This window comes from Pieris brassicae, chromosome Z (genome assembly GCF_905147105.1).
Source record: "Pieris brassicae chromosome Z, ilPieBrab1.1, whole genome shotgun sequence".
NCBI lineage: Eukaryota > Metazoa > Arthropoda > Insecta > Lepidoptera > Pieridae > Pieris > Pieris brassicae.
Window position 1 is genome coordinate 9323632 of NC_059680.1, and position 13504 is coordinate 9337135.

The 13504-nt window shown below is 34.3% G+C and overlaps 1 protein-coding gene across 4 annotated transcripts in view; it reads right to left on the minus strand.

Annotated features, from left to right (window-relative positions):
* Positions 1-13504, minus strand: part of LOC123718756 (protein NDRG3-like) — a 36123-nt gene that overhangs the window by 19290 nt on the left and 3329 nt on the right. For all 4 annotated transcript variants that reach the window (XM_045675528.1, XM_045675526.1, XM_045675527.1 and 1 more), the window contains 2 exons: positions 12406-12551; positions 4834-4951 (listed from right to left, as the gene is read on the minus strand). In XM_045675528.1, the coding sequence (XP_045531484.1) occupies positions 4834-4951; positions 12406-12551 (264 nt within the window). The remainder of the gene's footprint in view (positions 1-4833; positions 4952-12405; positions 12552-13504) is intronic.

The following is a 13504-nucleotide window of genomic DNA, read 5'->3' on the forward strand; positions in this document are numbered from 1 at the left end:
GAATTTGCCAAACATTGATACATATCATACATACCATCGAATTAGAAATCACCTTACATCTATTGAACGCCCAAAACATAAATTAATTTAAGTGATTGCTGCAAAGTCATTCCTTATATTCTTATATATAAAGATCGCTTATTGGAGATAAGACCGCCCGTGCACTGTTTTTTTTTTAATTTCATTGATTTCATATTATGCAATGAAGTGTGAATAATGAAATAATTAACGAATCTCTCACTTGCCTGAACAGCCGTAGCTGTCTACCCAATTTGGGGGTTAATTGGAGTTCAATATGACGTTAAGTACACTGCATGTCTGATTAAATTAAAATCGCACACGTGAACGAAGGCTTTGACGCTGTTAAACACGCTCAGTGAAGCGGTGAACTGAAACAGCTTCAGTTAAAAATCATGTCACATAGTTAAATCGACTGAACTACGTTCAGCGGTATCCTTAAATATGATTATTTTGTTAATGTTGCAACCTCTAATGCATGTAAAATAATAATTGTTTATTAAGCATACATTTACCCAACTTTTTAAGACCTTCTGGCGATAAGAAGTGGTGGATGCCTTATGACATGTAACACCGGTACCTTTAACAGGCATCAGTCTCACACAAACAAGCATTTCCTTCTGGTATAAATAAATGTCGCGTTATTTTGTTTATGCAAGTTTTTGTGAGAAAAATAAAGATTATTATTATTAATACTACATGCAAGTAGAAAAAGGTATGTTCCATTTTGATAAAAATATTATATACAAATAAATCTCATTAATTTACCATACCGTAAAGAACTAACTGTTGTGTTTTGTTAATTAAAAAATCATATTATAATTTTAAGCTATATGTTTAGTGTAATTGATTTTTGTTGTATATGTAGCTGTAGAAGTATGAAATATATAAATGGAATACCATTATCATATAGCGACCCAACTTCACTCATTTCAAACGTGGAGTTCGGATGACATTAATAATTGCCTCAATTATTGCAAGAATGTTGACGCGTGTAATTGCAACGGACAAAACATTTGTGGCATCTTCCATCATTCATCGTTTGGCTTGAGCGTTTATGAGTAAATTAATTTTATGCAGTTACAATGCGACAAAATATTTTGTAATCATTTTGAAATGCTGAACATACGTCGAGTTACGTGAATCCAAATTATAGATATTAACAGTTACTCATAGCAGAAACTTCGTGCACACAACGATTTTTGCGTTTAGTCAATCTTTTTTATATAACAGGAGCCAAACGGGCAGGAGACTCATCTGATGATATGTGATGGTCACTCACAGAGCCACCAGGCTCGCAAGTTTATTGCGGGCCATTTAAGAATTGGTACTCTCTTTTCTTGAAGAGAGGTTTGGGTCGGAAATACTGCTGTGGCTAGCCCCCCATACTGGTGGTATGCAGCAAAAACTGCCTTAACAAACGCTCAGTTGTGGAACGACGGACGTCGAAGTGATACGGATGGTATTTTGTATTCTGCTTTGACGTTCGATAATGAAACTCTGCTACAGGTATTAGTCCGAACAACTCTAAACACTCTCTATGGTAAATGCGGTAGAAGATGCAGAGTGATCCCACATCTCTACGCAACGCCAAGGGATCAAGGCGCTCGGAATCGACTCGCTAGTCGTCGACGATTCGAATAGCTCTTCGTTGAGGAGACTGGGGAGATTGGGGAGCTCCAGTTCAGAGGGGAGAACAGTACTCCATGTAGAGCCAAATTGGCGCCTTATAGAGTGAAGTACCGTTTCGCCTTGTTGAACACACCTAGCTTCTTAGCAGTTAAGTTAGCCTTTCCTTCTAAATGACCACGAAACTGAACGTCGTTCGATACGTCTACGCCATGTATTGGTCGTCTCCGCCAATGCTGGCTGTGGCTTTAAGAAGAGTGTCTTCGAAGAGTAGTTTAGCGAGCAGGAGTTCTAGCGGAAAACTTGTGTCTTCTTGGGATTGGCAATTTAGCACTAGTGTGAAATTTAAGGAATATATTAGGTTATATTCAAATAATTTCAAAAAAGAAGAATCAGGTTAAACCTCTGACAAACGATCAGATTACGGACGGACGGACCCTGAGGTAGCTTCTACCTTTGAAGAGTGAATACGACCAAGTTCTTGGATTTTTCATCTATAGTTGCGATATCATTACTAGTGTACCTAAATGAAATTTTAAATTTCATGATGTATCGCTTGTGGAGTGTTTCCGGATAAAATGAAATTAAGTAAGATTACACCACTGTTCAAGGCAGGTAGTGACTCTGATCGGTACTGATCGAAACTTTAGATCTGTTTCAGTGCTCCCCGCGTTGAGCTAAATGTTTGAAAATTGAACGTTGGTCTACCATACCGGTAGGTATGGTAGACCAACGTTCTTTACATTTTAATAAAAATAAACTTTTGCATAAAAAATAGTATGGTTTTACTAGCCGCTCTACATAATCGATGCCGGTGTAAAGTGGATTTCAGACATATTAACCGCCTGGAAAGAATCATACAATGGAGCCGGCGTATTTCGTGACCTGTTAAAGGCCTTCGACTGTGTAAATTAATCAATAAAACATTTTCTAAATTTGAAGATTATTTAATAACCTTGGTAAACCGTCATGCGCCATAAAAAAGAGGCGGAGAGAGCCTGGGAGTTCGATTCCGGAGCTCATCGGCATCGCCGTAGGAGACCCAAGCGTTGCCGTTGCACCGTGCAACGCCTTGTGTAATCCTGGGCACGCAGACTCTTGAGCGGGGGAACAGGCTTCATGTGTCTAGAACTGGAGGAAATGAAAGCCTAAACCTTGGGATTAATTTCCTGCAGTTCTTATTTTGAGTTTGAGTTATCATTGATATGCTGAATAAGGTCGGGTCGGGTCAGGGTCGGGGATATGACACAGCCTTGTGGGACCCCAGCGTTCACGGGTTTAAGATCGGAACATGCTCCATCGATGACGATCTTGATGCTCCGATCAGGGTGAAAGCTCAAGCCCACCTGAGGAGCCCATAGGCTGGAAGCTTTGAGAGAAATGCTTTGTACCACACTGGATCGAAGGCTTTCGCTATGTCGCTTAATTGCCTCTGCTCACCTATGTGTAAGGTTAACAAGAACATCACCAGCTCAGAGACCTCGGCGGAAGCCGTACTGACCATCGGTAATCAGCTGGTGGTCCAGAACCAGGAGGCTATAGCTATTGGGTGATAGTTGGACCGATCGGAGCGATCGCCTTTTTTAGGATCAGATGGAAGACCGACACTTAGAGACAACTCCGAGCGAATACGGTTACCGGAATAGCCGCGTTAAGACGGGAACCAAATTAGAAGCATAAGTACGCAAAACCACTTATGGATGTCCAAAGAAGATTAAGCTTTTCGGATAGCACGTTGCTGAAAAATAACTACAGGCATCGTAGTATCACACCGCAATAATGTCGGTGGGGACTTTCCAACCAATCCAAAGTGGTAATCATCGTTATTATTTTAAAAAATACCGTTTTATTTAATCCTTTTTGACGTATAAAGACTTAGTATTGTCTTTTGTTAATGTATAAACACTTTTTTTATTTTTTTTCACATCCATCATCCTCTTCATAAATCCTCTCTTAAATGCAAGTCGGTCAAATTATTTAAGGTGCACCATATGATCGCTATGCACCGTGTGAAGCAAATTCATTTGATAACCGTTGACACATTAAGGTTATAAAAACATAGGTCATCCGCCATTTTGTGGTGGCAGCCATCTTAAATTTATAATGATACGAATTGTATTATCTAAAATGGTTGAAAAATATCATTTTGCACAGAACCCAAAATCGGGTAAAATCACTCATTCTCAAGACCATAAAGTCGTCTTTCGCCTATCCATTTGTATAAAAACATCTCAGCAAAATTCCATTCGTATTGCATATATGTCAACTTACCACTCTGAGTAATTGAATCAAAGTCATTTAAAACGATGGCTGTAAGTAATTATGGGAGCTGCATTTCGCATGAAACGCCGAGATACGGTTTGATATTATGTATTTCAGCATTCCAAGAGACTAAATAAAAAATCTTTGTTTTCTAAAATTGCAATCAAGAGGATTCAAAGACAAATACATTAACCCTGATAGTAAGATTGTATTTTTATTTTATCGGAGTAAAGACTTTACGCTCATGAATCCCGTTTGTCATAATTTATTTAGATTATTGCTTAAAAAAATTGCATCTAGACAAAAGTACCTATTCTAGTTTTTGTTTAGTTTCTAGTTTTTCTACTAAAATTTTATAATGCATCCAACAACATATCTTATATAATATATCTCAAGTTATATAAAAGTATTACTTTAAACTAAAAGATTAGCCAGATTAATTAAAAGAGAGACACGCAGTGTTTTCTTTTCATATGTGCAAATTGCATCAACGTTGAAAGACTCGCCTACATACAGTAAGTATATAAAGTGGCACTGAACAACGAGAAAAAATATTAAAAATTCATCTACCAAGCGACGTTTGCTGCGTCATATATGCTCCCTGACAATATTGTAAGAATTTCTATCCGTTTTGCAACTTGTCCAATTATTTACTGGGTTGAGTTGTTCTACTGAAATTCTACTATATATTTGTTGCTCACTTACAGAAGAGAAATATTAAGGAATGAAGAATATTATCTATACAATACGTTTAGTCTATACCTGCGTTAAGGACCGGGCTTTAAAACATACTTAAAAAAACAGCGCAGATCACCAATTGATTGCAATAAAAAATACCTGTGAAATCGACACAAAAATTAAACAATAACATTGTCCTGTCAGTGCTGATAATAAAAAAAAATTGTATAAGCGTAATGTACTCACTTTTCCGGCAGAGTCGCAGCACCTTCCTCTTGCCCAGGCGCATTCATGTGGTAGACACAGAAGTTGTCCAAAATATCTTGCATGTCTTCGTGATTAAAAAAAGACTCGAAACTTAAGTCTGTAAATAAAAAAAACTTGTAATAATAAAGTGTAGTTTATAGTATACGCGCATAAAGTACTAAGTTGTTTAAAAATCGTATAATCGAGTGTGAATCAAAACGTTTATTTTCACCCGCAAAATCTGCGATTCAAGTTAGGAACCTAAGCTGACCGCATCTCAGCTGTATCGTTAACACTAAAAACATAATAGCATACGTTTTGTGTTTTAAAACGTTCAAATAATTACAACAGACAATTTTTATGTACGACCTGTACAGCTGATATGTCCACAAATGCATATCAATCCATCCATGGTGTATTAGTTAATTGTTATATTTTAACAAATATTTTGGTAAGCTTGTATTTAAAATAATAATTTTCCACTTTACTGGTCTACGCCCTAAACATAAACGACACCTGACAACTAGACAAAAGTACTTGTATTATCCTAATTCTATGGAAATTATTAACTATCAGAACGTAAGGTAAGACTCCCATGCCCATAGACCATTCAGCCCCCTAAAATATGACACAAATAATAAATAAAAAATAAATTGGACACATGCAAACTATCGTATGGGTTACGCCCGTCCAAATCATTATACCACTCTCATTTTGGTTTCCGTCATTCCAAGAGATTGTACAAGAAGCGCGCCTAGAAATTCATCTATTTGCTAATATTAATTTACTATTGCAATCGAAGATAGATTGATAATTATTATCCAGATCTGTACCTAATTGACACCGTTGAATACACTTATCAAGATAAATAATATTTAATTAAACATATATTTACAGAGTAGTGACGGCCTAGTGGCTTCAGCTTGCGACTCTCATGCCTGAGGTCGTGGGTTCGATCACCATTGGACTTTAGTTTCTATGTGCGCATTTAACGACAACATCGTGACCGCATTGCTTTAGACCCTTAGAAAGTAGACGGCGTCTGTCAGGCACAGGAGGCTGAACACCACCATACTTGCCTATAAATTGACAAATGATCATGGAACAGATACAGAAACTTGAGGCCATATAAAGGCCATAGCTATTTACGAACGAGCTTTATCAAGTTTTCATTAAAAAAAACAATAATTAGAAATTGCATGATATTTTTTGTATAAACAAAATAGCATTTGGTATTTACATTTAACGATAATGTAATACAAAACAACGTTAATATATCCAACTGCATTTGATTAGCAAACATTGAAAATATTCTATTCAACGGATTATTACTGCTACAATTTTTATTGTAAACATACCTCATATTAAAATATTGATATCAGTCTATTATCGAGCAGTGTTGTAGTGGTTAAGCAAGCAATTGTCAACCTATTTTTATTCAGAGATTGCAGAATTAACTTGACGGTGTAAGAAAACGTATAGTAACTAAATGCTTGGTTATAGAAATTCGGCAGTTAAACATTTAGTAGAGATAACATTTGCAGTGTTAAGGTTGTCTCGAAGTTGTGCCTTCTATGCGGACCTCATTTGTTTTATACGCCGAGTCCGTTAAAACCACGGAAGCAGTAAAACATTACGCTTAGGAACATAAAATTAAACACAATAAAAGATATAGGTTAAATCAATTTCCACGGGCTATATTCATTTTAAGACGCAAAAAGTCTTTTTATTATTATTAGGTCAACATGTTCAGTTAATGGAAACCATTTCAATCCTACTTATAAACCATTCAAAAGAGAGCTTTGAGTCCCACCTGAGAATATAATCATTAAACTTGTTTCTACGAAATAGAAATCAATTGGGCATGTAGTCTAGGAAGTATGGTGTTCGAACCCCGGTTTAGATAATGGATTTTTGTTTCCATAACATTTTCGAGCCAGAAGTCGACGTTGACAGGCACAGAAAACTGATTAAATTACGCAAAACTTTTATTGGAGATATTTGGGACTTCATACATTGGCGTTATGCAGCTTAAACAAAAATTAACTTAAAATAGAAATAGATTACAAAACAAAGGTAAGAATTGGCAGTATCGCTTCAGGCAGAATTAGTTCGAACAATTGGTAATTTAATACTAGGCCAGCCTAGACAGTGATAGACACACAATACAGACTAATAGCATTAATCGAAACTATTGATTGGAAAAGCGAATTCTTAATAACAGATACTCTCGTGGACTTAAATTTATCTTTGAAAACTTATCTATATATGCACCTAAAAGTAAACTGTTACCAAATTGAAATTGTATTACATTTCTACGATTACTTATTAAATTTTAACAAAGAGAACACACACCTTGTACGCCTGACACGTGGCGTCGATTTGGCCATAAATAATCTGATGAATTTTAAATAAAGTCGTATTATCATATCTCAATACAAAATATATTTTTTTATTCTAATTATATTTTATTGATATATCAAAAAGCTTAATCGTCCGTATATTAATACTATTTTCAAACAAAATTGGTCGCTTGTAAAAGGCCACTTAAAAGATAATTGTTTTTTCGGGGCTTGAACACAGGACGTCTACATGGCAATAGAACAGCCGTAAAAGCCACGTCATTACACAAACGTTTTTCAAGGTAGCAATGAAACTCCTTACATATGCTTCCTCAACTTTTATTCTCGAAGTTTCGTCTTAAACTTTACTGTCATAAGGAATCTTGAGCTTTGAGCTCTTAATTAAAGCAAGCGTCATTATACTAATGTTTGAATAAGCGAAAGATGGAGATTCAATTTCATTATTAAAAACAAATTAAAACTAAATAATGAATCTTCAATTAAGGATTTCATTTGGCACCTGGTACCGGTGACCTGAGCTGGTGATTTCCTCGCTCAACGAATAGGTATAGCAATAACAGTGATGAAATGCTGCCAGCATTGAACACTGCAACATGGGCCAAACATTTTATATTTTTTTTAATTTTCTAAGAATCCATTTTTAATTATATTTTCCCAATAGGTATATTAGTAATAATATTATCTATGGCATCTAGTGGTTCATTCTTCAGTCTCTATGACATAGCCCCCTGTAATAATTAGTGCCACAATAGTTGAATAAATTTCAGTCTTGTGTATATATTTTCTAATCTGTAAGCCATAACAATGTTGCCTTATCATAATCACAGATCACAAAAATGATTCACATAATTGCGCTGCATTGCCTTGATTAGAGAATTCATTAAATATCCAATTAATATAAGGACCCAACAAACTGTGGTATCGATCGATTTCAGCATTATGAATGCATGTGAAACACGAAGGCATATGAAAGTAGATCAGCATTGTAGAGGAACGTAAAATCTAGATTGCAAAAATAACTTAGAACTCCATTTTAATCGCAAATACCCATTACAGTGACAATAAAAGGCCCGGCTTGCGAGCGTCTTCTATTGTTCCGGACTATTGTATTCATATTGTGTATTCCCTTAAGAGAGATGCATCAACTTCTTAATTCGAGGTCTAGTTTTCGTAAACAGGATATGTCATAATAAGTAGGTGAACCGGGTGCTAGTTAACACGGGCAGGAAGCAACAAGCATTTTAGACCTAGATTAGAAAATAATGTTTATGTCATGTTCAATCTAACCTACTCTCTAATACTCTTTGCTATGAGCGCAATCAATATTCCGCTGGATGTGGTGCTGTCCAGGCGCTCCGATAAGACCCGGTAATGGACTTCTTTTAGTTCAACAAAATTAAATTTTAGATTTAGTATTGATTTCAAACTATCCAGCAGTTAATATATTTAACCAGATTAAGCATTTGTTTACGTCGATTATGTTAAGTGTAATGTTACACCAAACAAGGGATGTATTTATTTACAGCAGTTATTTTAAAAGATTGCAGGTATGTTGAAACATTTTTTTGGGGCAACTTATAACAACCTAAATTTTCCTCATATTATTTATATGAAACTACATGGAAATACTTAACTTTGTATTTTATATTTTAATACTCTCAGTTTATATAATTGGTTTTATTTATTTTCGATTGGGACAGTGTAAAAGAAAAATTGTACTTATCAAAGCTAAAATATCTAAGAACTTGCTTACATGCTTACTTACTTTGGATAACTTCCTTTGGAAGTCCGAATTGTTATGATTGATGCGAAAAAGTTACCTCCGTCTATAATTTACCTTTATGTTAAGAAACCTAGGACTGTCTCTGCGGACGCCTAAATCCATATTAGGCTACCTTCATAACTGTTGTATGAGCCATTAATACCTCAGGAAATTCCATCCCGTCCATGTTTGTGTTACCACCAAATTGTATTGGAGTTTTATTCAATTTTTCAATGTTAATAGAAACGAATATATTTTATTTCTGGATCAAACCATGAACGAGAACCTGTCCTCCTATTACAAAATATAAAGACAAAATATTTTCTATTATCTGTTTTGAAATTCTCTTTCACAATTCCCAGCAAGATCTTTAAATATCCTCATACGAAGTAAAAATAACCTTGAATTAATTAGTAGTAGTGGAGCGCGGTAAAGTAACTGAAATTCCCTTAATCTGTTGCAGCTCTCTAGGTGCAGTTGCTGTTAAAGTACTTAATGTGTTCTCATCTTTCTTTACTCTTGTTGCTAACGTTTTAAACCAAACAACAACTTCGATGGCTAACAAATCGTTCTAAGCTTTATAGCTTTAATTAAAACTTACGGGCAATAATTGGTATTGGAAAAAACACTTGAAGTAGTCTTTGAAGTACAAAGTCAAATAGATAAGTCTTAAAATAATAATAAAATTAAATTATTATCTCTCCTATTGCAGAATAATAATTATATATCAAGTTAACGCCAAGAGGACAGTATTTTAAGTCGGCTTAGGTAACGACTAACTTAAGGGAATAAAGCCTTAATAAAGTATTTTAGCTTCCGATTGGATCTATAATAAATTAATTAAAATGTTACGACAGTAGGATAACATAACGTTTACGTTACAATCAGGTGACTAATGTAAATTAGTAAAATTAAAACGGCGAAAGTGGCCCACGTAATATTGAAGAGAACATTTTGAATTTTCAACCAGCTTGAATACAAAAAGGTCACGGAATGTTACATAATGTCTTGGAATTTCTAAGGAAAACGAAACGGAACGAAAAGGGGTGGTGCTTTCAATATATTGCATTGCTGGATAAAATCATTTCTAGCTTGCACTCATAATTTTAAAAATTCAGTGCAACTCCAACATTTCTGGGTCTTAGCCTCAAAGTGCATCGTTTTTAAGCGCCTCAGAGTGCATTTATCACTTTCCTTTTACAAGCAAATAAGTAATCGGCTTTCTGTGCCTGACATATGTCGATTTCCGAGTCTAAGATTCCACATACACAAGTACACACATTGGTGCCGATAATGGCTATACACTTAGCGGTACATCAAATGAAACCAGTATATCAAATCTAATATATCTTTGACCACCATACTTAGGCCCTACGTCTCTACTGTGAAATTAATCCTAAGACTGTTAAATCATAAAACATTACATACATAAATAACATTTATTTCAAATCTAAATAAAGGTTTAAGTGATTTCGAACAGGTATGTAAATAATTCAATAATTTAACTAAATAAAACAAGATGTGTAATTCATATATTAGGTCTAGACTCAGTTACTAAACTATTAAATAATCTAAATAACAGTAGGAACTGTAAAACGAAGTAATAGGAAAAGACTAAAAACAAAGGAAGTTAAATAACGGCTGGAAAACCTGTCATTTTCGAACTTCATACAAAGCACAAAAGTGACTGATGACGACAGCACCGAATGTTAGAGTGGAAAACAGTGTTTTTGATTCAAGAATAAATAGGCAAGTTTTTTTACAAGAGACTACAGAATTTACCTATTTTTAGTAATTGAAACTAAATAAATAATAATTAAAGAAATCATATCAGTTGAATTCCATTGTTCGTTTATTTTTGATTGATACATTTACGTCGTAACGTTAGTAATGTAACATCGTCATGTCGTGTCGTAACATCTAATAGTCCAAGGCGACATTCAGTCAAGGTGTTTTCATCACTAGAATCAACTTGAAATTCCAAAAATACGGACTGGTGACGCCCGTGATACTATTGAAATAATTTAGTATCGTAATTAGTAAAATGTACTAGATTCAAGTCTGAAGTTGGATTCAATGTTCAATAATTTTGTAATAATAAAAAGAAAATTAAAACAAATTTAAAAAGTGTGTGCCTTGTGGCAGTACCTGTACCGCTGGCATCATTTCGCTGTATTAGGATAAAAAAATTTTTTCTTTAATATTTTTTTTTATTATTACTATGTAGTTTAAGAATTGTAAATACTGTGTATTTGATTGTTATGTTAATGTTTTAATAAATGATCCGAATTATAACACCAACTTTCATTTACATAAAGAAAGTTTTATTAACTGCGTAATCAAAGCAACATGCATATTATTTCGCGCAAGCTATTTAACTTATTTTCGCAGAACACAATGTTCTAATAATTTAATTTAAATTTAATTATATCAAGGGCGATTAGGACAAGAGTTGAAATCATAAAATAATGATCATATATCATAAAGATCAAAATGTGCAGTCACTTTTTAGAACTTTTGAAGAGCAACAATTTTGTCACATATGAATTTAATCGCGCAGGAGCATCCAGCTTGTGCATCGTTCTTTAATAATCTACTATCTAACACACAATTATTTTTTCACCAGTAGATTGAGGCATTCGACTTAGCAAACAAGTTCCGCTTTTTTTAATATTATACATCAAAGCAACATCGCATGAAAAAAAAGCGAGGAAAATATAATCCTTAAATAAATTTGCTTTACTCGGTTGTAAAGGTCCATTGGAACGTTGTAATAAAATGGATGTAGGGGATTGGTCGCATTATGGTGTGCATAACAATATTTGAAAACTATGTTGAGCTTGTAAGCTGTGAGATTTCACGGCATTAAAATTATTTGAAACTTGCAGCGAAACTTGAAAAGAATGTACAGTTATGGATTGATTGAACGAGCTAGCGTGCTCCAGTGAGTTTAATATTCGAGCTATGTGAAAAATTTTTATCCTCCTAGAACCCAGCAGAAAAGAATGAGAACAGGTCTGGAATATATCAGGGAAATGGTTATCAGTCGCAATTTTGATATTTTTATGATATTATCTGTTGATATAACTGTTCATACTGCCAACATTTACAAATTAATTATGTACCAAATTTTCTATAAGCAAAATAAATTTTAAAACGACATTCCTACCAATGCTAGTGATATTTCAATGCTAAATTTGAATGCTCATACGGCATAACCGGCAACTTAAAATTTTGATAGAATGTATATGATAGATTTTATAAAAAATCGTATGTTTGAAAATATGTATCTTTAAAAAAATATTTTCATGTTTAATAGTAAGGACTGAATATATTTTAACCCTCCTATGTTCTAGAGGAGACTAACTTGGATACGACCACTATGTAATTTGCATTAATAAATTCATTCTTGATAATGGTAGAATTTTTTTAATAAAAAATACTTACAGTTGAGCCCCAAGTCGTGGTAGGTCACGATAGCTGGTTTCATAGTGTCCCCCTGAACAGCAACCAGGATTCTCCCGCGGTCTGTGTTGATATGTAGTTCAAAACATAGATGCTTACTGAAGCGCCTGGTTGAGGGAAGCTCGCCCCTGTTGAAGACATGTCTATTAAAAGTTTATATAAAAATAATAACGGGATACAAAAGGGGGAGCCGAGGTGTGGAGGAGTTGTAACTATACGGAAAACAGAGAAATACACTTTATTTAATACTTACGAATTTTCTTTATGCATTTTTTTCTACTATGATATGGAACATTACGATCGAGCGTCACTTAAGACCAATAAGTAATTTAAGTCTAACCTAATATACTAATAAGGATTTATAACATAAGAAAGTGTCCAATAATACTACTTACAGTCTATATTAAAGGGAAGTCACTCTCTTCTCGTGTTCTATTTGTAAGAACCGCAACGTTAAGGCGCTCCCAAAGAAATACTGAATTCAAACCTTCAAATCTACTTCAGTTGGAAATTTAACGTCACGTCAGAACTTTTAAAAGACATGTTACATATAAAATAAATTCACCTTTATAATTTTCATTGTTTGTTACGCTTACCATATTCGATACGCACTTGGGAATAATAATGAGATGCTGCTATTTGTATTTTTTGTTGTCGATATGAGAAAATTAATATCTTAAGACTAACCCTAGAATATACATTAATTTACCGTATAATATGTTTTACACAATTTATTAATAAGTAGTATAACTTATACCTAAACTAGGCAGACATTTACGATATATAATAAAGCTTAATTTGTATTATTATTACTGAATGTCATATTATACTTTAGTAATGGAACAACTATTTACGATATATAGGTCTAAAGGGCTTGTAGTGAAGTATCAGGCTATGGCCCGTTTTATGTTCAGTTCGAATCGACCGGGTTTCTTGGCATCATTCCAGGTTTGAGCAACAGCAAGTAGAGAGCCCACCTTCAATTCGCAAACGGGCGACTGAAGCGGAATCACGATAATGCACTTATAAACGTTTTAGCGAATCGTATAAATACATTGAAAACTTTCATAACTAGGTACGT